Source organism: Myxocyprinus asiaticus, chromosome 14 (genome assembly GCF_019703515.2).
Source record: "Myxocyprinus asiaticus isolate MX2 ecotype Aquarium Trade chromosome 14, UBuf_Myxa_2, whole genome shotgun sequence".
NCBI lineage: Eukaryota > Metazoa > Chordata > Actinopteri > Cypriniformes > Catostomidae > Myxocyprinus > Myxocyprinus asiaticus.
In genome coordinates, this window is record NC_059357.1 from 7,958,742 (window position 1) to 7,983,355 (window position 24,614).

The window sequence follows — 24,614 nt, forward strand, 5'->3', positions numbered from 1 at the left end:
CTTCACTGTTATATGACCAATTGTCATGATAATGGATGTAAAGGTCGCATCTCGTGCACTTTGTACTCGCGCACAACCGCATAGGAAGCACACCTGAGGTAAATTAGGTTTAATTATAACGCCAGCATCTCAAACTTTTTGTTTGTTTGATTTTAGTGTTTATTTCAGCCACACTAAGTCAGTACTCTGCTGGTTCACAATGTCTGTTGGGTAAATTTACCTCTCCACTTCCTGTGAAGTGATGTATCGTTGTACATTTATTCCCTGTGCCGTTTGGAGTGCCCTTCCAACTGAACATGTATGCTCCCTTCGGATTGGAATCTCCCTTAAGATGGCTGAATACCGTGTGAAGTCCACTTCGGAGGACCCTAATGGTCGATTGGAATGTCATTGGTCAAATGGATTACCTTTATGCTGACGAGATCTGGTCACCATTCACTTGCATTGTGTGGACCTACAGAGCTGAGATATTCTTCTAAAAATCTTTGTTTGTGTTTAGCAAAAGAATTAAAGTCATACACATCTGGGGTGTCATGAGGTTGAGTAAATGATGAGAGAATTTTCATTTTTGGGTGAACTATCCCTTTAATTGTACTTTATTTCATTTTTATTTTAACAATACTTCGAAATCTGCAATTATAATATCTCAGTCAGAGATCTGGGAGTCAATCAGTCGCTTATTAAAAAATTATGCTCGGCCTTTTCTCACTGGTCACAATTGTGACCGCTTACATGTTTAAGTGTCATGTGAGCATGATTTGTGTGAGCCAGAGCAATCTTATCAGTTATATACATTATATAGCTATTAGATCATATATTATGTAATATATCAGTTATATCTAAGTTATATCAATTTCAGATATTAAAATGTTTTGACTTGAACAAAAATGAAACATTCTGACTGAATAGGAAAAAAGTTATTAACTGCAAATATTTTTATTGCCACCGATTTTGCATATTGTCGAAAGGCCTCTAAAAGGAAAATAAAAGTGATTTCAAATAAACAGATATTCACAATTACAAAATTGCATCCCTCTCATTATTAACTATTTCCACTAACAAAACAAAAGTTATCCTTATTCCTGGCAGGATGATCTCAGATGCTCTAACGGAGTCTGAACCTGTCCAGATATATTACATAAGGGTTATCGGCACAGACATAACTCCCAGTCCTACCTGCAAGCCAATTATGAAATCACCTGTCTTTTTCCTTTTGATTTTATCTGTGCAGAGGAGACACATCAAGTGATCATGCGTACTATCTTGGAGGGCAAAGTTTTCAAGGGCAGTTTCCAAACTCATTAAAACAATTGTGTGATGTAATTGGGTGAAACAAAGAAATCCCTGTTGGCTTTAACTTTTCAACCACACCCAATGCAAATGTGTTCCAGAATGCAAAAACTGATCTGGAACACTGCCTTGCGGTATCAACCTGCTGTTCCTTGCATTCTGCCGAATTGAGCGTGTTCCAGTTGAAAAGGTAAAATAAAAAGAGTGGGGATCTCTGGTGTATCAGTATCTGGGTACTTGTAGGTCATTTTGTTCCATTATCATGCAACTATTTCATTATGCAATTATCTTCAAAAGATCTATTTACAATAATCTAGTTAATCACCACAATTTCACTTAACCTTAAAATGGAGACTATAGAATATATGTGCATTTATATACAAATGTTAAACCCCAAAAGGACACATGCACACAAGAGTCCACAGTTCTTAACACACTTAAATGACACAGGCTCCACCTGCTGACAACTGAAAGGAATTTCGTTGACAACGACTGCAATCTACAAGCTACTAATGTCAAATTTGTTGTTATAACATGTACATACAGCTCTAGAAAAAATTAAGAGACCACTGAAAAATTATCAGTTTCTTTGGATTTACTATTTATAGTTGTGTTTGAGTAAAATGAACATTTTTGCTTTATTCTATTTAGTACTGACAACATTTCTCCCAAATTCAAAATATAAACATTGTAATTTAGAGTATTTATTTGCAGAAGATGACTTCTATCAGGAAGCCTTGCAGACTTGAGTGAAATTCAAGATTATATTTATTTGATGAATATAAAACAGAAAATGTAATGTCTCTCTTTGGCGTAAGCCCCATCTGGTGGTCCGAAGAAGTTGTACTCGGAACATATCCTCCCGGAGACAGGAGGCAGGGGCGAGGAGCCTACCCCTGTGCAGGATGGGACTCAACTGTTGGTGGTGGGGTGGTGGAGGTTGCCGTGTTAGCACACTGAAACAGTAATGTGATAGATTGTGAGCAGACTTATAAAGCAATGGCTTACATGTGATTGGCTAGGAGTTACCTAGCTAATCGTGCGATGATGTACAGTTGCTAGTCTTCTTGCTAGAACTACGCTGCACTTACATAACTGGTCAAAATAGACCTCGAATAATGCAAAGAAAACAAGTTCCTTTTCATTTTTAAACAACACAATACTAATGTTTTAACTTAGGACAGTGCCCGAATTGATTCCAGTCTTATGAGGTGTCCCCACCCTTTGAGGTTTTGAGTTAGGATTTGGGGGGAGGGGGGTTGCGCTTAGCGGTATTTAGGGTCACAGTTGGTGTTCAGGTTGATACAACTGGTAATGTATCTGTCACGGGTGTAGGGAATGATGAGACTCAGGGCCCAAGCGCAGAGTTATAAAAAACAAAGGATTTATTAATAAAACAAAAAGAGCAAAAACAAACCAAAACTCCCACAAGGGGTAAAACAAACGTAAACAAACCTTTAGGGGAAAAAACTCCATCCAGCGCAGAATATTTTCTCGGCGCTAGACTGGGACAGACAGTCGGGGAATCAGATTCAGGACCAACCGGACCGAACAGTGGAATCAGAAACAGGACCGACTGATTACACAAGTCACACAAGATGAACTGGCACTGGACAGCACACATGAGTAAGACTAAAATAGGGAGAGAAATCAACAGGTTAACAAGACAGGGCAGGTGTGACTAATAAACTAATAATGGGCAAACAAGGAGGCGGGGTATGACGTAAGACAGAGAGACACGTGGCGACACAGAAACAAAACAAAGTCACGTGCTCTCACAAGACAACAAAACACCTGAATGGCATGAGCGCACATCGCCAAGACAATAAGGCAATATACTCCCATGCCAACCGACAAACAAGAAAAGAGTATGCATAGCAACGCCAAACAAAGCGATGCCACGCATTCTCACACTAAACGAAACCTGAGGCAGGGAATACAATTGAAGCCGTGCACTCACACAAAGACAGACAATGAAACACAAGACATACATGGGACAATTATGCCACGGTCCTGTAAGACAAAAACCCAGACTGACAGAGTGACAGGACCGTGACAGTACCCCGGCTTCCCAAAACAGGAACATCAAACAATACACAAGACAGACAAAACGAGCATGTGGCGAGCAGGGCGGGGCCGAGCAGCATCTGGCAGAGTGAGGCCGGGAAGATAAGTGGTGAATGACATCCACCTGTGTGCCACACCGGTCTTGTGTTCCAGTGAGGGGCGGCGGGAGTATTTATGGAGAGGAGACAGTGGTAGACAAGAGAGAGAGATGCACAAAGCCTGTCTGTATGTCTCTTTATGTTCATACGTAGCTGGCTGAAAAGCAGTGCGTGTTTTTTTTGTGTTACACACTGAAAAGTGTTTATTAAATGTCTACGTGTTTGTCAAGCCGGTCCCAGCTTCCTCCTTTGCCATCTTTAAACTGTTACACTGTAACAGGTAAAGGACAGGCAAGGAGGCGGGAACAGTAAACATAAAGTTTTAATGTCAAACTTAACTTAAAACAAACATAAACAAACACAGACACACATGCAATGCAGCCGCGTGCATCTCTCTCCAACTGGTGCCTCCGGCTCCCCTTTATCTCACTCTCCCGCTGATCAGCTGATTCAGCGCTGGCCCTGCACCATCACAGCCTGGCCACGCCCTCTTCCTCGTCACAGAGCACTAACTTAAGGTGGGAGGGATCTTAATGAAAGGAGAGGGGGTACCACGTTCATCTATACAAACAATAGTACGTAAGTATAAACACCATGGGACCACACAGCCATCATACCGCTCAGGAAGGAGACACATTCTGTCTCCTAGAGATGAACGTAGTTTGGTGCAACAAGTGCAAATCAATCCCGGAACAACAGCAAAGGACCTTGTGAAGATGCTGGAGGAAACAGGTGGACAAGTATCTGTATCCACAGTAAAACGAGTCCTATATCGACATAACCTGAAAGGCTGCTCAGCAAGGAAGAAGCCAATGCTCCAAAACCACCATAAAAAAGCCAGATGTGTGTATGGAGGACCACCGGATCAAGAGCCTGTCATGGCCAGCCCAATCTCCAGACCTGAACCCCACTGAAAACCTCTGGAATGTGATCAAGAGGAAGATGGATGGCCACAAGCAATCAAATAAAGCCGAGCTGCTTGAATTGTTGTGCCAGGAGTGTCATAAAGTCACCCAACAGCAATGTGAAAGACTGGTAGAGAGCATGCCAAGACACATGAAAGCTGTGATTGAAAATCAGGGTTATTCCACCAAATATTGATTTCTGAACGCTTCCTAAGTTAAAACATTGTGTTGTTTAAAAATGAATATGAACTTGTTTTCTTTGCATTATTCGATGTCTGAAAACACAGCATCTTTTTTATTTTTTTTTTAATTATTTTTATTTTTTTGGAATTTGGGAGAATACCTATAAATAGTAAATCCAGAGAAACTGATAATTTTGCAGTGGTCTCTTAATTTTTTTCCAGAGCTGTATATAGTCACGTAATATTCTTACTGAATGATAGTGAACTGGAATTTAATGTCAGTCAAAGCATCAACATTTAAGGCATTTTCCAACACGTGCTGTTATTTGTCCTTTCACATTTATTTTAACAAATGTCAATAAAAATATTGTTTAAACGTTTCATAACGTTTATGTAATCCTTACGTGTAACGTTTTGAAAACAATTTTCAAATTTATCCAAAAAGATTCTCCGTAGTCGGCAGGATTCGAACCTGCGCGGGGAGACCCCAATGGATTTCTAGTCCATCGCCTTAACCACTCGGCCACGACTACTTCCGTCAATATGTTCTGAAACGTTAAATATTGAAAGAACAATCATTTACTAATTATACATCCTAAAAGAACACAATGTGGCTCAACAAACGTGTGTTTTATGACGTCAAAAAAGGCATTGAGAATAATGAGAACTAAACAACAAATGTGAACATTCTAATGCATCCTAATCAATATGCAAGGTGGAAAACCTCGCACGCTGTGCTCCTGTTTTACGACCACATTTGATTTGTTCACACCACAAGGTGTGGTGTGAGTAATTATATAGTAGTTACATAATGACATTTAGTTTTTTGCTTTATAAAGTATAATGACAGCAAGTGTCTACAGTGTAAAATGATCTGTTAGGTCTGACGTAACCGTGTTAGTTTAATATCTGTTCAGAACGAATACGATGTATGTTACAACTAAGTAGATTGAGTGTACAAATAGTAACAAACTTGAAGGGCCCTCCAAAATATGAAATCAGAATCACCATCATGCAGTTCATTTGGTGTCATGAAACATACATTTTTACATATGAAAAACCGCACCTGACCATCAGAGGTCACTGTCATTCCTGTTTTAATTTCCATGATCTTAAAGGTGCACTCATTATTTTTTCCCCCATTAAAGGTTTTACTCCTAAAGACATGAATACTCATTTTGAGACGCATGTATAAAATCATGAGTACTCACATGAGATGAAGACTCCAGTCTTATCAGTAACCTTATAGAAACTGTTTTATTGTACACTGAGAGGGTCCGCACATGGGGGCTGCCATGTTAAGATCACATGACCAGCCGAATACTACTGGCTAACAATCTCAGTAACCACCCTGTAATTGGACACTGTCACTCCTGGATTAAAATATGTATGGCTGACTGTGAACAGTGAATTTCTACAATGGCATCTGTAACTGAAAATTATAGTGTTTAAATGATGCTGCATCCACACCTCTAGGTGTCAGTGTAAGTCCAAGACGACAATCAAAAAATGTCTGAATGCATTTTTACTGCACTGTAACTTATACGCAGTGTTGGGTGTATTGAATTACTTTTTAATAAAAAAAGTAGTGCAACACATTACATTAAAAATTATTGTAATCAGATTACATTTTCTGACTTTCCATCAAAGTTATTAATTTTAAGTACATTACTTGCACTAAAGTAATATAGTACATTTAAAACATTAATTCATGTACATCTGTTAGTGTTTCTGTGACTACTGAACGATGTGCAACAATGAATTTGAGCGGAAAACCTCTAGGTAAAGTGATTTAGAAAGTAATTTAAAAGTAAAATAATTAGTAAAGTGATTACTTTTTAGATTAAGTAATCATTAAAGCAATCTGATTACATTAATCTGAAATAATTAGTAATTTGTAGTGGATTACTTATTTTGAGTAATTTACCCAACACTGTTTATACGTAGCACCCATAAAAATACATGTGATAACCTTGTTGATTTTGGTCTTTTGATCTTGAATACATTAATACAGTTCACTACTTTTAAATTAGGGCTTAAATGGGCTTCTAAACCAAAGCTATGTAAATGGTTAGATATAAGTAAGCAATATACTGCAGATATAAACAAAACAATCAGACTTTATTTCTTTCCAAATAAAACTTTAAGGAATAAATCAGTGTGTATGAGGTTGGCCATGCAGTTGATTAAATAAAAACTCTGAAAGGTCTTAGACCATGAACATGACAAAATGCAGTGTTTCAAGGAGCAGTTGTACAAAGTTGCCTGTTTACATTGAACAAAAGTAAAACATTTAAGCAAATCACATTGTTTGAAATGTTTATTTTCAAGTTTATAATTTGTAAAAAGAAATTGAGCATGGTTTTGAGGCATTAACTCAAAGTCCCTTTTATAAAGGTTGCTGATGGGACTTCATTGGTGGTTTGTAACAGGGGTTTTCAAACTGGGGGCCGCAAGGGAATGCTAGAGTGTCCATGAAAAATAGAAACGTAAAATAATTCAAATTTACAGAAATGTGACCTTATTACGGTTTCATTCTGTTTTCTGAAGACTGGATGTAAATCATGAGATTTATAAAGAAATAAAAATAAATCTGCATATAGTTTTGTGAAAAATATGTTTCTTATTTATTTCTGTGTTCATCTCTCGCTTCTGTGCGGCATACATACTGTCAAGAATAGTTTATACTTGTGTTCTATTTTTCTAGAGAGTTATTCCTCACTCCTGTCACCTTTAGGTTGCTCAATGGGGGTTGTTAGCACTGTTCTCTGTAAAGTTGCTCGTGAAAATGTTTCTCTTCAGATTTATGCATCTAACATTAGTCAGATAGTGGGCAGACTTAAAAATGTTGTCAACTTAATACAAAGTAAATATTTTCCGGGTAATAATTTAATAATTTTAGTACAATTACAATATAAACTCAGCAAAAAAGAAACATCCTCTCAATTTCAACTGCTTTTATCTTCAGCAAACTTAACATGTGTAAATATTTGTATGAACATAAAAAGATACTAAGACATAAATTGAACAAGTTTCATAGACGTGTGTCTAACAGAAATGGAATAATGTGTCCCTGAACAAAGGGGGGTCAAAAGTAACAGTCAGTACCTGGTGTGGCCACCAGCTGCATTAAGTACTGCAGTGCATCTCCTCCTCATGGACTGCACCAGATTTGCCAGTTCTTGCTGTGAGATGTTACCCCACTCTTCCACCAAGGCACTTGCAAATTCCCGGACATTTCTGGGGGGAACGGCCCTAGCCCTCACCCTCTGATCCAACAGGTCCCAGACGTGCTCAATGGGATTGAGAACCGGGCTCTTTGCTGGCCATGGCAGAACATTGACATTCTTGTCTTGCAGGAAATCACACATAGAACAAGCAGTATGGCTGGTGGCATTGTCATGCTGGAGGGTCATGTCAGGATGAGCCTGCAGGAAGGGTACCACATGAGGGAGGAGGATGCCGTCCCTGTAACGCACAGCGTTGAGATTACCTGCAATGACAACAAGCTCAGTCCGATGATGCTGTGACACACCGCCCCAGACAATGACGGACACTCCACCTCAAAATCGATCCTACTGCAGAGTACAGGCCTCGGTGTAATGCTCATTCCTTCAACGATAAACGTGAGTCTGACCATCACCCCTGGTGAGACAAAACTGCGACTCGTCAGTGAAGAGCACTTTTTCCAAGTCCTGTCTGGTCCAGCGAAGGTGGGTTTGTGCCCATAGGCGACGTTGTTGCCGGAGATATCTGGTAAGGACCTGCCTTGCAACAGTCCTATAAGCCCTCAGTCCAGCCCCTCTCAGCCTATTGCAGACAGTCTGAGCACTGATGGAGGGATTGTGCATTCCTGGTGTAACTCGGGCAGTTGTTGTTGCCATCCTGTACCTGTCCCACAGGTGTGATATTCAGATGTACCGATCCTGTGCAGGTGTTGTTACACGTGGTCTGCCACTTTGAGGACGATCAGCTGTCCTTCCTGTCTCCCTGTAGCGCTGTTTTAGGCGTCTCACAGTACGGACATTGCAATTTATTGCCCTGGCCACATCTGCAGTCCTCATGCCTCCATGCAGCATGCCTAAGGCACGTTCATGCAGATGAGCAGGGACCCTGGGCATCATTCTTTTGGTGTTTTTCAGAGTCAGTAGAAAGGTCTCTTTAGTGTCCTAAGTTTTTATAACTGTGACCTTAATTGCCTACCATCTGTAAGCTGTTAGTGTCTCAACGTCCGTTCCACAGGTGCATGTTCATTAATTGTTTCATTGAACAAGCATAGAAAACATTGTTTAAACCCTTTACAATAAAGATCTGTAATGTTATTTGGATTTTTACAAAACTATCTTTAAAATACAGTGTCCTGAAAAAGGGACGTTTCTTTTTTTTGCTGAATTTATAATATAAAATACAATTGTTTAATTTAGCTAAATAATTAGCACTTGACCCAATCCTACTAATGCAGTAACTGTCTGCTTCTTAAAATAAATAAATAAATACACAAAATATATCTATAAAGTACATAACGTGTCTCACCTTCTTGCACTTTTCTAAGCAATTCGCAACTTTGTATGACAGAACTTCTATTATTACTGCCTCCTTAGGATGAATCACTTCTGTTGTATTCCTCAAGTCTTTTGGAAAAAAGCATCTGCTTAATGAATAAATGTAAATAAATTCATTTAATTTAACAACATCTTTGTGCTTACTATTTTTTATAATACATTATAAATGGGTATCTATACATATGAGGCTGCTTTATATTTCAGGAAGGGGTCCCTTCTGAGGAGAATCAAAATATTTTTGGGTCTATGGCAACAAAAAGTTTGAAAACCCCTGGTTTATCCATATATTGTCCCTAGAGCAAAAGGGCCCTGGACATGCCTTTCAAAATGTTGTGTGTCATGTAGTATTCAGCTGCTCTTAAACGTGCATCAAAGGCTATGTTGTCATGGCACATATGAAAATATGCAGCTGCTTTATATTTCAGGAAGGGGTCCCCTGTGAGGAGAATCAACATCAACATGTATAGGTCCTATAGGCCTAAAGGTCATCAAGGGTAATCAAATGTGATCATTAGTGGAAATGTTACAATTCTATTTTAATTTACACACATTATGGGCAAACTCTAGATGGGCCAAGAATACGCTCAGAACAAAAAACTTTTATGGCCTCAGAATTTTCCTCAGGTGCACTAGACCCATTCCAACTACAGGGTTGGTTCTAGGATGTGATCTTTGGTGAGCATTTTGACCTTTAGGGTGGGCAATAGGTTATCTCTTCATCTGACTGAATGCCCCCCACCCACCCCCACCAAGGCCGATTTATACTTTTGCATTGAAGTTGGATATAGTGCCCATATGCATTCACTGAAGAAAAAAAAAATTGTGGTGAAATAAATATAGCAGAAAAGATTCAGTATTTTCTACACTGAATAAGTTAAAGTGTGAACTTGATATTTCAAGTAAATTGTACATTTGTACTCAATTCAAACATGTAAAAATGAATGCTCTAGCTTATAAGTAAACATTATTCATGATTGTTTGTTATCTTTACAATGCATCATCATTTTTCAATCCTAAAGTAGGAAACCTTGTCATAATTATTTGCTAATTTGAGTAAATTTCACAGGTAAATAAAATAAGTAAACTTTTCAAAACTGGTGTTCCCAGCAAGCACCGGGCTTGAATAATTAATGAGCTTCACTGTTTACTCAACAAAGTTGATTTACATCAATTTTATTGTTGCTTTTGTAGTTATGTTTGTTAACTTCATATTTAGTGAAGTCTGAAGTTCATTTTCTACTCAAAATTACCCATTCATGATTAAAAAAAAATAAATAAAAATAAACAAAAAAAAAACTCTGTTGATTGTTACCATCGTTGTGATTTGTGCACCAAGAGTTCAGGTCTGTGTGTTTCTATTACCATTAAAGCAAGGTGATTTTGTCAAATAGACTACAAAGCATGCATTCTGCTCTCCTGTAGAAGGCTTCTGTGTGTCATGTGGTACATAACTATGTTAAAAAAGCACTGAAATGCTAGTACACTTTTAAAAGCATGCCTTAATTTAGAGCGACAATGCTTCAGTAAAATGTACACACACACACACAAAAGGATTAAGTAAAATGTACTTTAAATGGAGTATTTGAAAGTAAACTTTCTTCGAGAAGTTCTAATTAAGGCAACCAATAATTGTGTATAGCCTTTAATTTACTAGTAATTTCAGCATGAAAATTGTTTCCTAGGTTTTTATAAGCAAAACACACTCCATATTTTTTTCAGTGTTGTAAAGTCAAGCTTTTAAGCTTTAAGTCGACACCCATTTTGTGTTGGTCAAGCAAGAAGTTCTTAATTAATTTGAAGATTTTTTGTTTTCATCACAGAGGGTGTGTAAAACATATGTGTAAATACATATGCCAACATATGTATTTATTATTAAGTCACTTAAGAGCAAGCATACAGTATATGCCTGATTATTTCTCTCTGCATGGCAGACAACATGTCTAATATGTACCTAAATCTCCTATATAATAAGTCAAATGTACCTAAATATTCACAAACTTTGATGAACTAGTTTTTAATGCAACAGTAATTTGGCACTGTCTTTGATTATTTATGAAACGTATGTTTAGAAATTATGGCATTTTCCTCTCAATTACTAGCACTTGGCTGTATGCTCAGGTATTGACGCGGACACAGCAACGGCTGCATCGCAGAACAATCAACGCAAACCACCGCGTTGGCCACAACGCGAGACTTATAGGTTCGACGCAGAAGTGTAAACGGTTTACAACAGAAAGTGCGTCATTTATGAAAAACATGACTTATAATGCTGATATTGTAATACACAATAAGAACAACTTTGACACCCAACCATTTATATATATATATATATATATATATATATATATATATATATATATATATATATATATCAACCCACACTTCCAACGAACCACGTTGAGGGGCATGGAGAATTTAAAACGTGCGAACAGATCACCTGGAAAATCACGCATAAACATCGAACGCGCGTGCAGAACCTCATTTCCCGCGCTAAAGAATCGAATGTTTGTAACACGCACTCTGGAAGCGCATTAATTGGTGAAATGGAATGGGAGAAAATCGTGGTAAAATGTAGCGGGCGTTCGGCTAGAGCGCTGATCACGTGACTCCCGCAGTAGGCCTGCTGTCTGTTGTCAGTGGACGGAGAGGAAGGAAAGAACATGGCGGCTGCGAGCGACCTGAAGCGGGGCACCGGGCGTTCGTTTTGAGCTTTCTTGCGTTAACCGAGTCCGGGGCTCCGCGGGACTGGTGCATCCTCACATCCACGGGATCATATTTGCAGTGGTGCCCGAAATTCCGGGTTTTATGCGTGTAAACAGCGCGCAAAACGTGAAACTGAAGAGAATAGATTTTTATCCATAATGAGGGGGAGACGAGGCAGGCCGCCCAAAACCCCGCTAACGCAGGAGCCCTCTTCGGGGTCGGTGCGCGGGTTGAGACCCCGCCGGACATTAAAGCCGAAGGTGAGAGGGAGCTCCGATGAGGATTTTGTCACCCCGAAACGGGGGAGCCATCACCATTCAACACGAGGCCGGAGGAAAGTGCGATCCGCGGGATTGAGAGGCAGAGGAAGAGGCAGAGGAACGGGCAGAGGCAGGGGACGGCGGAGCACCGCGAGCGGGGTGGTGTACGATGACCACGAGAGCGATGAAGAGGACGACGATGCGGTCAGTTTGCGATCGGAGGGGGACGACTACATCGCGGAGCCTCTTACGGATGATGAAGAAGAAGAAGAGGAGGAGGAGGCCATCAACGATGAATCGGACTACCTGGAAGATCTGGACGGAGAGGATGAAGACGATGCCAGTTTCTGCACCGAGAGCAGCCACGGCAGCACTGCAGGTACGGGTACTTTACAGGTGTTCCGAATGACTAATCCAAGTGTTGCGATGAGAGCTGCAAGCTGGAGAATAAAAGATAAATGTGTGCTCGCTCTTTGTTGACTGAAACACTCAAAATGGATCCTGGTGCTTTTCTTTACTGACAGAGGCCTTGGGTTTAGCTTTAGCTTTTAGCCTGCATACCATTTAATGTGCAAAATGTGCAAAACAGCTAATTATAAGGATAGATAAACCTTTGCAAGTAAGGATTAGACTTAAAGTGACATATTTTCACTGCACACACGAATGTTTACAGGCACTGCAGTTGTAATACAAACAAACGTTAGCTTCGTTTACAAATTATGTATTTGCTAATGTTAGCCCGTTAGCTATTGAAAACCACACACGTATCTTTTAAATGTAATTATCATCACTTTCTTGTCATAGAATTTCATTTTTAATTCCCTAAATAAGTAATCAAAGATAATTAGGTCACTTGATTAAAGTGTCAACATTACAGGTAACTCTTAGTTAGTTAGCCGGTCTTCTTGCTAATTGGTCTCGCTTTGATAAGCTAATGTGTTAATCAAATTATTGTTATACTACGTAAACATTATGATTAATGAGTGTTTAATGTTATATGTAAGTGCTGTACTTGCTATCCCTCCTCATTAGCATGAGTCTATGGGTACCTGACTGGGGTTTTGGAGCTCATGACAGGGCAGCATGCGGCCGATTGTTTTGAAATCCAGCGCCAGCGCTTCTGCACCTGATGCGGGGAGGAAGTTTCATATCGACCCACTGATGAGTCGAGCTCGCATATGACGTCGTAGTACCCATTATGACGTATCTTTGAGATTTTTAAGGGACTGTTTTGAATATTAACTCTCCCCTGGAGTGGTAATAGGGTTAAAATGATTTTTGTGCGATGAATGATGTATTACACATGCACTGTATGAGATTTGGGAGTTCAATTTAAGGGTCCAATCTTTTTACCAACCACATTTATGTGAACATGGAATCAAAATGGATCCTTTTTACTTTCTTAATGCAGATTTTTGGACTTATTGTTAAAGGAATGTTCTGGGTTCAATACAAGTTAAGCTCAATCGGCCTCATTTGTGGTATAATGCTGATTACCACCAAAGTAAATTTTGACTGTACTCATCTTTTCTTTAAAGGTTACAGTGAGGCACTTACAATGAAAGTGAATGGGGTCAGTGTTTGGGGGGTTTACTTTAAAGGCAGAAATGGGAAGTTGAGGATTTTATAAAAGCACTTGCATTAATTCTTTTTAAACTTGTGTATTATTTGAGCTGTCACGTTCTTTAAATTGTGGATTTTGGAGCAGACTGCTGTTCTAGGTGGATGAATCAATCCGCGCATCTTATCACGTGGCTTGTTGAGCGTGTTACCGCAGAGACAGCGTGTGTGGAGGCTTAACGCTATTCTCCGCGGCATCCATGCACAACTCGCCACGTGCCCCACCGAGAGCGAACCACATTATAGCCACCACAAGGTTACCCCATGTGACTCCACCCTCCCTAGCAACCGGGACAATTTGGTTGCTTAGGAGACCTGGCTGGATTCACTCAGCACACCCTGGATTCAAACTCGTGACTCCAGGGGTGGTTAGTCAGCGTCTTTACTTGCTGAGCTACCCATGCCCTTGCATTAATGCACCATTAAAGTAGTTCATATGACACCCAATGCATTTTATTTAAAATCACTTGAAGACATGCGATAGCTTTGTGTACTTCAAAAGGCTGCATTTAATAAATACATGCAAAGTCTGCATGATTAGCGTGCTTAAATGAGCGGTGCTCTGTTGTGTCACACACTTAAAGTAGGCGTGGGCTAATGAACAAAAAAAGAGGTCTGAATTTTTTTTTTTTGTCCAGATAAAAGTTGTAAAAATGTGTAAAGAGAACTGGCTACTTTTCTACTGAAGACTTTCACTGGAATAACTGTTCATGTGTTTCCACAATTGGGCCAAATGAGGGTGTGCTTGTGCGTGCCAGGGCCAGTTGCATTCCCACTGTCACTTCCGGGGTTTTCATTGTGCCTCCTCTGGGCTTCCTCGGGGCCAACGACCAAGCAAATGAACAGGAGCTTCATTCTTCACTAGGGATTGGAATCGTTAGGAATTTAACTATTCCAATTCCTCTCAATGATTCTGGTTCCTTAACGGTTCCAGTAACGATTCCAGTAGTTCTTTTAGTACTTTTGAGGAAGAATTATTTGAAAATGAGAAATGCAATTCTTATTAGATTTACTGTTCTCTACAGTCTGTTTCCAAATGATGATATCCTTGAAGATTTCTACAGAGCAGATATAACAAATCAGAAATAAATTTAATACAATTCTTGTAAAAGGTGTGTTTGCTGAATTTTTAGAGACATACAGTTGTGCTCAAAAGTTTGCATACCCTGGCAGAAATTGTGAAATTTTGGCATTGATTTTGAAAATATGACTGATCATATGAAGCCATTTATTATCACATAGTTGTTTGGCTCCTTTTTAAAACATAATGATAACAGAAATCACCCAAGTGGCCCTGATCAAAAGTTTACATACCCTTGAATGTTTGGCCTTGTTACAGACACACAAGGTGACACACACAGGTTTAAATGGCAATTAAAGGTTAATTTCCCACACCTGTGGCTTTTTAAAATTGCAGTTAGTGTCTGTGTATAAATAGTCAATGAGTTTGTTAGCTCTCACGTGGATGCACTGAGCAGGCTAGATACTGAGCCATGGGGAGCAGAAAAGAACTGTCAAAAGACCTGCTTAACAAGGTAATGGAACTTTATAAAAATGGAAAAGGATATAAAAAGGTATCCAAAGCCTTGAAAATGCCAGTCAGTACTGATAATAAATGGCTGCATATGATCACTATCCTTAAATAAAGGACAGTTTTTTTGCATGATCAGTCATATTTTCAAAATCAATGCCAAAATTTCACAATTTCTGCCAGGGTATGCAAACTTTTGAGCACAACTGTATATCCAATCCAGTAATTGATACTAACTAGGCTATATCTGGTCTAAACAAAATTTCATTCATTCATTTTTTAAATGTATAAAATTCCTTTTATTACAAAACTTGTGTGTCTTCAATTAAACATTGTCATATGAACTGCACTGCTTGATTAATGTCAGCATGAAACAGAAGTTGCGACCAACTTTACTTCTGTATTGTGACATATTTCCTAGTGAAACAGTTTATCGAACAAGAATAAAATGTAGGGTGGGGATTTGAGTATCCATTGGTTGTTGATTGGATTGTGGAAATATGGCCGTTGCATAGCGGAACGGAGGCAGATCTGAATACAAGTTTGCAGTGGACACACACACTCCTACCACCGTGGTGCTCGAGTCAGAGCCAGTTATCGGTGAAACTGAGCAACAATCTCAACACATTTATTATCAAACTGACAACATAAATGCACGAGCACATCGTATTCTTCGCTTATGAAGAGGCTTCCCAAGATAACTGCATTAAAATATATATAAATAAACTCTTGGAGCAGCCGAAGCGTTGTATTCATTATTGATCACCTCAGAAATTCAGGTGTGAAATGTCTCGAACACAGCCTCGAATTTGCCGTTGTTCCGCCTCATTCGAAATGTAAATTCAAGCCATAACCAAGGAAGTTTGGGTAAAGGAATGATAGTTTTGAAGGAAAACAGACGAAAATACAACTTGCTATCTTCACCAACATGCGATTGACGCTTCATTCAACTCTATGCAAGGTTGTGGTATTTATAAGAAAGGGGCATGGTTGGGGGCCTGGGTAGCTCAGAGTCACATGGGTTAACCTCCTCGTGGTCGCTATAATGTGGTCTCGCTCTCGGTGGGGCGCATGGTGAGTTGTGTGTGGATGCCGCAGAGAATAGCGTGGAGCCTCCGCGCGCGCTAGGTCTCCGGTAACACGCTCAACAAGCCACGTGATAAAATGCACGGATTGACGTCTCGGATGCGGAGGCAACTGAGATTCGTCCTCCACCACCCGGATTGAGGCGAATCACTACGCGACCACGAGGACCTAGAGCGCACTGGGAATTGGGCATGCCAAATTGGGGAGAATTGCATTTAGAAAATAGGGTGATTTTCATTTCATGCTGACTTTAAAGTCTCACAGGTCTAAAGTCACATGACATAACAGTAACAGTTTCAGAGACAGTTCAGACTGTGTTCTGTTGTCTCATGTTGTACTTCAAGCTTGTAAGACTTCAACAGTTCTTATTTAATTTAGAGTTGTACATCCATAACTTGCACATCAGTGTAAGATTAATACTATACTGGACTAGACCAGAAGCGCTTTATGTTTTTGCGCTTTAGATTCAAAAGAATCAGCTTATATGAGTCATCCTTTCGGGAATCGGGCTGCTTCGGAAGCGCTGTCTGTTTCGCACTGTAAATTCAAAAGAACTGGCTCATCTAAATCGTTCTTTCGGGAATCGGAACATACTGGAAGCGCTGTCTGTTTAGCGCTGTAGATTCAACAGAGCCGACTCATAAGAGTCATTTGTGTTTTACGCTTTTGACCCAGTAGAGGGCAGCACTTCTGCAGAAATGTGCTGCTAGAAACACTGTCAGAGTATTTCAGTACAGTGTTCCAGCCACATCGGTGGGAAATTCAAGCCAGGGAACTGAAAGTCACAAAGATCATCCGATTCTGGTATTTTGTAAAGAATGGAACCGGTTCTGAACAGAAACCAGTTCTCTGTTCCCAACCCTAGTCTGCACCATATTCATTTCGAGGGCTAGATAGCCTTCAATACTCCGGGGCTATTGGCCCGATGGTGGGAATGCAGATCACTTTTGGTCCCTATTGGACCCGGCTGACCAGGTAAGAGCCCTGGCTCACACTGGCCTGATAGTGAAAATGCAGCAATTGAATATCCTGTTCCACTCAAAATTACAGAAGTAAAAAGGGTTACAAATGCCATTTCATGTTGACCTGAATTTGAATTTGCAGAGAAATCCAACCTGTCCAATCAAAACTAATTCTGATTCTTTTTGTTTAGTAGGTCGGAGAAGGCCAAGACCAAGACGGCCACCTTCTCCAATTTTGGAGCAGAAGGAGATTCCTCCTTTGAATTTGCCCAGTTCTTCTGAGGACCTTCTCATTACCAATGAACAGCTTCTTAACGCATCGGCTGTTTATGAGGTCCTTCGCAGCTTTAGCACAGTCTTGCGCCTGTCTCCATTCCGCTTTGAGGACTTCTGTGCTGCTCTGGTTGGACAGGAGCAATGCACGCTAATGGCTGAGACACACATTTCTCTCCTGAAAGCTATCTTAAGGGAGGAGGACACTTCCAACACCACCTTTGGACCAGCGGACCTTAAAGACAGCGTTAATTCCACTCTCTACTTCATTGACGGGATGACCTGGCCAGAGGTGGTGCGTGCATACTGCGAGAGTGACCCGGAATATCACCATGTTCTTCCTGACCTAGAGGGTGAAGAATACCCCTTCAGCCCTTTGGAGAGCAAAGTCAAGGTCTTGCAGTTCCTGGTGGACCAATTCCTCACCACCAACCTCGCCCGTGAGGAGCTGATGTCCGAGGGAGTTGTTCAGTATGATGATCACTGCCGGGTGTGCCACAGACTAGGCGATCTGCTCTGCTGTGAGACCTGTTCGGCGGTGTATCACCTGGAGTGTGTGAAGCCTCCTCTGCAGGAGGTGCCTGAGGACGAGTGGCAGTGTGAGATTTGTGTGGCGCACAAAGTTCCTGGTGTAACGGACTGTTTGACAGAGTTTCAGAAGAGCCGGCCATACATCCGGCAGGAACCTATTGGTTACGATCGGCATCAAAGAAAATACTGGTTTCTAAACAGGAGGATCGTTGTGTAAGTATTTACATTCTACTGCCAAATTGCAGAGAATCTGGTAATTCTATGAATTTAAATGTAAAAAGGTCTGGTTCACATTTGGCATTTCTAAAACAAAAAACTTTACTAAATTTAATCAGTTGTTTATGAGTAATAAAAGATAATTAATTAATTCTTATATGTAAGCAATGTGTGTATCTTTGGGATTTTATTTAATTTATTTTTTTCACATTTTGTACTTTTAAGGTACGAACGATTGGTTAGTTTAAATCCTGTCAATAGGTAATTCTTCCCGTATAGAGAGAGACATTCCAATACATACGTTTCATCACTTTTTGTATTATCATCTCACTTTTTTAAACATAAACATGATTGAAACCCCACAGTTTACATGTGTGTAATTTTTGCACCACTAGCATCACCAAACTTAATTGCAAAAATACCCAAAAGTTTCCCGATCACACCCATTCTGTGCCATTGAGAGCCCCGCCCCAAAGCCACTGTTGTAGTTGAGCCAATTCCACTATGCAAGGCTGATTGGGCTGCAACAAAACACTTTTTGTTGTCACTCTTAACATGAGTGGCTTACTTATATCTAGTCTGCACATTAAGCTGGGTTTGAAGGAAGTATTTTAACAGTGAACAAAATACACACATCAGTTTTAACCTGTGTGTGTTTTGATGTGTTTCAGGGAGGAGGATGGAGATGATGAAAATAAGAAGACCTGGTACTACAGCACTAAAGTCCAGCTGGGTGAGTTAATGGAGGTTCTGGATAAAGGCTTCTGGGAAAGCGACCTCTGTTCTGTGCTGGAGGAGATTAGAGAGGAGATCCACTCTCACATGGACATCACAGAGGAGCTCACTAACAAGGCCCGTGGAAATAACAAAGCATACCTCACCGTTGCCAATGGTAAGAGAAGTTTATTAATTAAAACTTGTGATATTTCACAATTTTATTATAATCTTGGGAATACAAATTCCTTTGGATGTGCAGAATGAAACAACCATTAACTGTTCCTAAATTTCTGTTTTAGCCAGTTTGTATTTAATTGTAGCTTTAATTAGTTTTCTAAAGTAGTTTTAATTTAGCTCAGAATAAAATATATGTACATTTATGCTTTTCGGCTGGTGCTTTTATACACATTTAAGGTATGCATTTTACCAGTCTATGTGTGTTCCCTGGGAATTGAACCCATGACCTTGGCGCTGTTTGTGCAATTCTTTACCAGTTGAGCTACAGGAATAAGAAGCAAATCTCTTTGTCTAGGGTTCAAACCCTGATTTTCTGCCTGCCTCTACTAAAGAGGGCCATACATATTGCAGCGCATATTAGTGTTGTCACGATACCAAAATTTCAGTAGTCTGTACCGATACCAGTACAATTTCACGATTCTTGATACCAGTTTTGATGCCACAGTAAAATTGTTAATATGCTATTGAACACACTCCTTTAGCCTTTTTAAAGTGTTACATTTAAATTTACATTAAAACAATAGCATATTTTCTTTCTGTTTCTCAATAAGTAAATATTCCTTCAGTTGTTTTTAAGTAGGACCCTATGAAATCAGTTTTATTAAAAAAAAATTAAAATTCTGTTTTATTTTTTCCCAAATATCTCATTTTCTTTCTTTTTTCTGAATTCCATGATTTAAAGTTTAATTCAATTTCATCATCAAAATTGAATCCAGGCTTTAATCCAATGAAAATAGAACAATTACTTTTCAACATACCATTGCAATTTGTTTTTATCAAAAGAAGTGCTTTTGTAAAGGTCCTCACAACACAATCTAAAACACAGCATTAGTCTTATTTTTGTCAAATAAAGTGCTGCACAACAGAGCATCATATTATAAATGAAAACATTGATGAAAACTTCTATCCTGTACAACAGCACTCTTGCTTGTGAGATAAGTTAAACATAATAATAAAATGCATTTTACTAAACACTAGTACGGCTGCAACTGACGATTGTTTTGATCGATTATTCGACTATTCGGACGATTATTGTAACGATTAATCATTAGCTCTTAACCAACTTTTCAGCTTGTGCCTTAACTTAAAAGGTTGTATTAAATGTGCTTACTAATAATAAAGAGGACAAAATCATCTTTTAAAAATATCTCTAAATAACATTTGCTGAATTGCAGGGAAAACAAATATTTGGGTTTTTATTGGTTAATTCATTAACAAATTCACTGCAAAAAGTCATATTGTTATCAAGTGTTTTTGTCTTGTTTTCCATTTAAAATGGTCAAAAAATCCTTAAAACAAGATACATTTACTTGAGAAGCGACATAAGATATTTAGACTTGTTTTTAGAGAATGTATCTTGAATATAAGTGTATTTCTTCACTTGGTTATACTTCTGCCAGTGCAGTAAAGACAAAATATACTCGTATTCAAGATACATTCTCTGAAAGCAAGTCTAAATATCTTATATGTTGCTTCTCAGGTAAATATATCTTGTTTTAAGGATTTTTAGATATTTTAAAATATTTAAATATTAAATATTATATTCAACATTCTCCGATAACAATTTTTTCTTCTGCAGGATAGCTCTTAAAGTAAATATTTGTAATGAGTTTTAGATACTTATATTGGAAAACAAACCAAAAAAGACTAATCTAAAATAATATTTGTTTTACATTGTATAATGGGCTAAGACTACACACTCTCACACAGCAAATTGGCCAGTGTACATTTAACTCTACAGGTGTTAAATTTCACACTTTTCTGTTGTCTATATGATTCCCGCTTGCTTGGTGTTAAAGTATCCCTTTAAAAAGTGTTGAATATGTACACTGCAATAGTGTTAATTATTTTACACCAAGAGGGTAAAAATATACTCTAGTGTGAATTATATATTACTCTGTGCAAATGTGCATTAAACTCTTAATTCAGTGTTTAATTTTACACTGATGGGGTAAATATATACTCCCTAGCACACATTACTTTACTCTGAAAAAGTGTATATTTCTCAATTTATATATTGACTGCATTTATCACCCTTATGAAAAATGTAATTTCCATGCGGTTCCCTATACATTTCTCAGCATTCCTCAAAATGATTGTGTATTCAATATTTAAACAAACAGCACAAGCTTCCAAAAGAGCTTGATTTATTTTAATTATAGAGGGTTTACCACATTAGGTACAGAAACATTAGAGCAGTTAAACAGAGCACAAGAGCACTAAGTCAAACACTGCCTTGGCTACAGGTCAGAAGATGGAGACATGTACTTGTTCTAACATGAGTACCCCATAACATGTGACATCAGTACATTTTCGTTCGTTAAACTCCGTGATCAATATAGGTCTATGCCGTTTTCAAAATCAAATAGAATGCATAAAACGATTCGGAACCTTCCTTTCAGTTTGTCCTAACCACCGTTTCATAGTTTTCGCCATGAGAACTACAGACCAAACTGCTTATTTAAGATCCCGTATTCAAATGAAGAAGTCTTTCCTTGGTATTTCACTTACATTCATTGGATGCCAAGCTGACCAAACTGCCCACCAGTTTTTCAGATGGAGTTCATATTCAAACGCGGAGCATGTTGACTCAATACAAGTTCCTGTATGTAAAATAAACACTAAACTGGTACTGAAACCCGCATCGTGTTTTCATCAGTAAAAAAGTAATGTATGTACAAGAAAGGCGGTTCCACGATGAAAAAAACAAATGTGAATCATATGAACTGGGGGTTATGGTGAGATGTTTTAAACAAAAAACATTTTACACCAAAACCAACCATTTTTAGTCAAACTTTAATGTCAAGCTTGTGTATGAGCGTGAAGAATCTATTAATTGAAAATTGTCACACCTGGGGCTTATTATGAAAGGAACGTTTCACGTATCTGCTCACAGACACAGATTTCATAGTTGAAGTTAAACGATGGGATGGCTTAAAGTTTCAATAACCATATAAAAAAAAAAATAATAATAATTTGAAATCATACTTTGTGTCATCATTTGCTTTCATCTTAAGTTTCCACCGAAGTATCCACCATTTTTTTAATTTGAGTTGCACATCAAATGCGGACCGTGTTGACTCAATTTACTTCAAGTTCCCATATGTAAAATAAACACCGAATGGATGTTCAGAAGCGCAACACCAAAAAAATCACACCACTAGAAGGCGCCATTTAACCGAGCTGAGGTTAATTGAAGTACGTTCACTAGGATTTTAACGCTGTGACTCTTTAGGAGCTTTCACCGACATTTTAACACCACAGAATTTGCTGTGCACCTTTTTGGTCAGATCGATTCATCTTTAACTCACAAAAAATAAACCCCCTCTTCTTAATAGAGCTTGAATCGCAGATTTTCTTCATGATAAGACACACTGTGACGCATATATTATGATTCACCACGTTGCGTGCCATCACGTTATAATCAGCAAGTGAGTACGAGTGATGAGCGTCTCCGCGCGATACAGTGTATCAACCGGGAGAAGTTTGAAACTGTCACGCTGTTTTTCATGTGACTCGTATAAGCGTCTCTGACCGCAGAGAGAAATGCCAGTTTCGGAGTTTGTGCTTCCTTATTATTTGAACTTTAATAAAGGATGCATTAAAAATATAACGCCAGGGTGTTTCCTTTTTAGACGCTCTGACAGGCAAAGTACGGCTCCGCTTTATTTCATGTAAAGACGACACCGCTTCTATATTTACTTATTTTGTATTTTTGTATTATAATTCACTCATACTTTGCAGTCTACATCACCTTAATCTGTTTGGAAAATTTGGAGTGCGTCTGGACTGCGAGTTGTTTTCTTCCTCTTCTCAGTCAGGCGCGAACTACAGTGCTGCTCTCGCGCGTCATCATTAGAGTTTAACGTGATCTCATGTTACGTTAAATGACATCAAACGACTATTCGACAACGAAAAGTTTTTTCGTCAATTTTTTACTAATTAATTACTAATCGTTTGAGCCCTAAACACTAGTAATATATTCCTGTCGCAGTTTCTGAAGTTTCACTTGTCGAGCTTTTATTTTGAATCATACTTTTATTTTGACAAGGGCATTTCCAGTTCTGTGTTTTGACGGTAGTTTCACACTTACGGATAAGGCATGGACTGTCTCGTTTGGAAGGATGCATCCTCCGGAGGTCGCATTTGTCGGCCGCATACTTCATCGAGGCTGTCTCGTTTCATAAAACTGAGTAGGACACTTCGAATGCAGCCTTCGAATGCGACCTTCTTTCACAGGAATTCGGAGGATGCTTGAGGTGTATCCTTCATGGGCACTCTCAACCCACAATTCTTTGCTTCAACGGAAATGTCTAAAAAAATATGACGCCAATTTGCCTGTAAATATGATGTTCAAACGCAAGGAATGTTAATTCCCAAGTTGAAGTACCTCAGTAGATGGTGCAGAGTATATAATATGTATAATTATATTAATATATAATTAAAATAAAGTATTAAGACTAAAAGTACAACTGTAAAATCTATTTTCTTTTCTCTGTACATCATTATATCTCTCCTAAAATTTACCTCATACATTCCCTTCCAAAGAGACTTTGTTCCCTTCTCACTCAAAGCGCTCGCACTTGTTAAAGAGTGGCATGCTGTCATAGCAACCATGATACGTTCCGTTTCCGTTTGTCCTACGAAGGCCGTCTCGTTTAAAGGAGGGCGGTATACTGCAGCCTTCAAAGGACGCGACCTCCGGAGGACGCATCCTTCCAAACGAGACACAGCCATTGGGTATATGACCCAGTGATTATTGAAGCATAAAATGCTGCGATTCAGTTATATAAATATATAGTCTGCAGGCGCTGAGCGCGTCACAGCGAATGAATGCTCTTTCATCTACTACAATAAGCATAGCGCACAAAGCTCATAAAATGTGGCGTTTTGATCATATGAGTGGCTTGACACTTTCACTTAGCAGCACGCAGTACATGCTGACTGTAAATTTATTCTCATCCAAGTCTCATCCATTTGCGGTTTAATAAGTAACAATAAATAAAACAATTTTAATTTGATTAATTGTCCATTTCAGTGTAAAAGAATAACCGAACACGCGCTCAAATGAGCATGTGAGCTTTTGTAAGCAGCCGTCTGTCAGTCAGACAGAGCGCCGTGACAGAATTGAGTCGGTAAATGGTACTACTGGTATTGTAGAAACACTGGTATTGTTACATCTTTTATTTTAGTATCGACTTGTTACCGAAGCACCAGTACTTTTGACATCACTAGTACATATGTTGCAATACATATTGTAATTCTTAATTTTTAATTGAATGGTTATTTGCAAACTGCAGATGTCATATCAAGCGTGTTGTTTCATTTTATCTAAAAATGTATGTTTTTTTTAATATAAGATTCAACCTTATTG

At 38.9% G+C, this 24,614-nt stretch overlaps 1 protein-coding gene, 1 long non-coding RNA gene and 1 other non-coding gene across 10 annotated transcripts in view; 1 reads left to right on the forward strand and 2 right to left on the reverse strand.

Moving 5' to 3' along the window:
- Positions 1-2,000: 2,000 nt before the first annotated feature.
- LOC127452080 (uncharacterized) lies at positions 2,001-13,637 on the reverse strand. Its single transcript, XR_007899199.1, has 3 exons — positions 13,117-13,637; positions 2,746-2,922; positions 2,001-2,246 (listed from the first exon to the last, which is right to left on the reverse strand). It is a non-coding gene; the product is annotated as an uncharacterized LOC127452080 (long non-coding RNA).
- Positions 4,994-5,075, reverse strand: trnas-aga (transfer RNA serine (anticodon AGA)). The gene has a single exon. It is a non-coding gene; the product is annotated as a tRNA-Ser (tRNA).
- Positions 11,674-24,614, forward strand: part of bptf (bromodomain PHD finger transcription factor) — a 54,933-nt gene continuing 41,992 nt past the window's right edge. For 2 of the 8 annotated variants that reach the window (XM_051717219.1, XM_051717217.1), the window contains exons 1-3: positions 11,674-12,446; positions 17,458-18,283; positions 18,958-19,178. In XM_051717219.1, coding sequence (XP_051573179.1) covers positions 11,966-12,446; positions 17,458-18,283; positions 18,958-19,178 — 1,528 coding nt within the window. In that variant the 5' untranslated portion in view covers positions 11,674-11,965. The remainder of the gene's footprint in view (positions 12,447-17,457; positions 18,284-18,957; positions 19,179-24,614) is intronic. The other 6 variants (XM_051717216.1, XM_051717221.1, XM_051717222.1 and 3 more) reach the window with 5 other exon arrangements.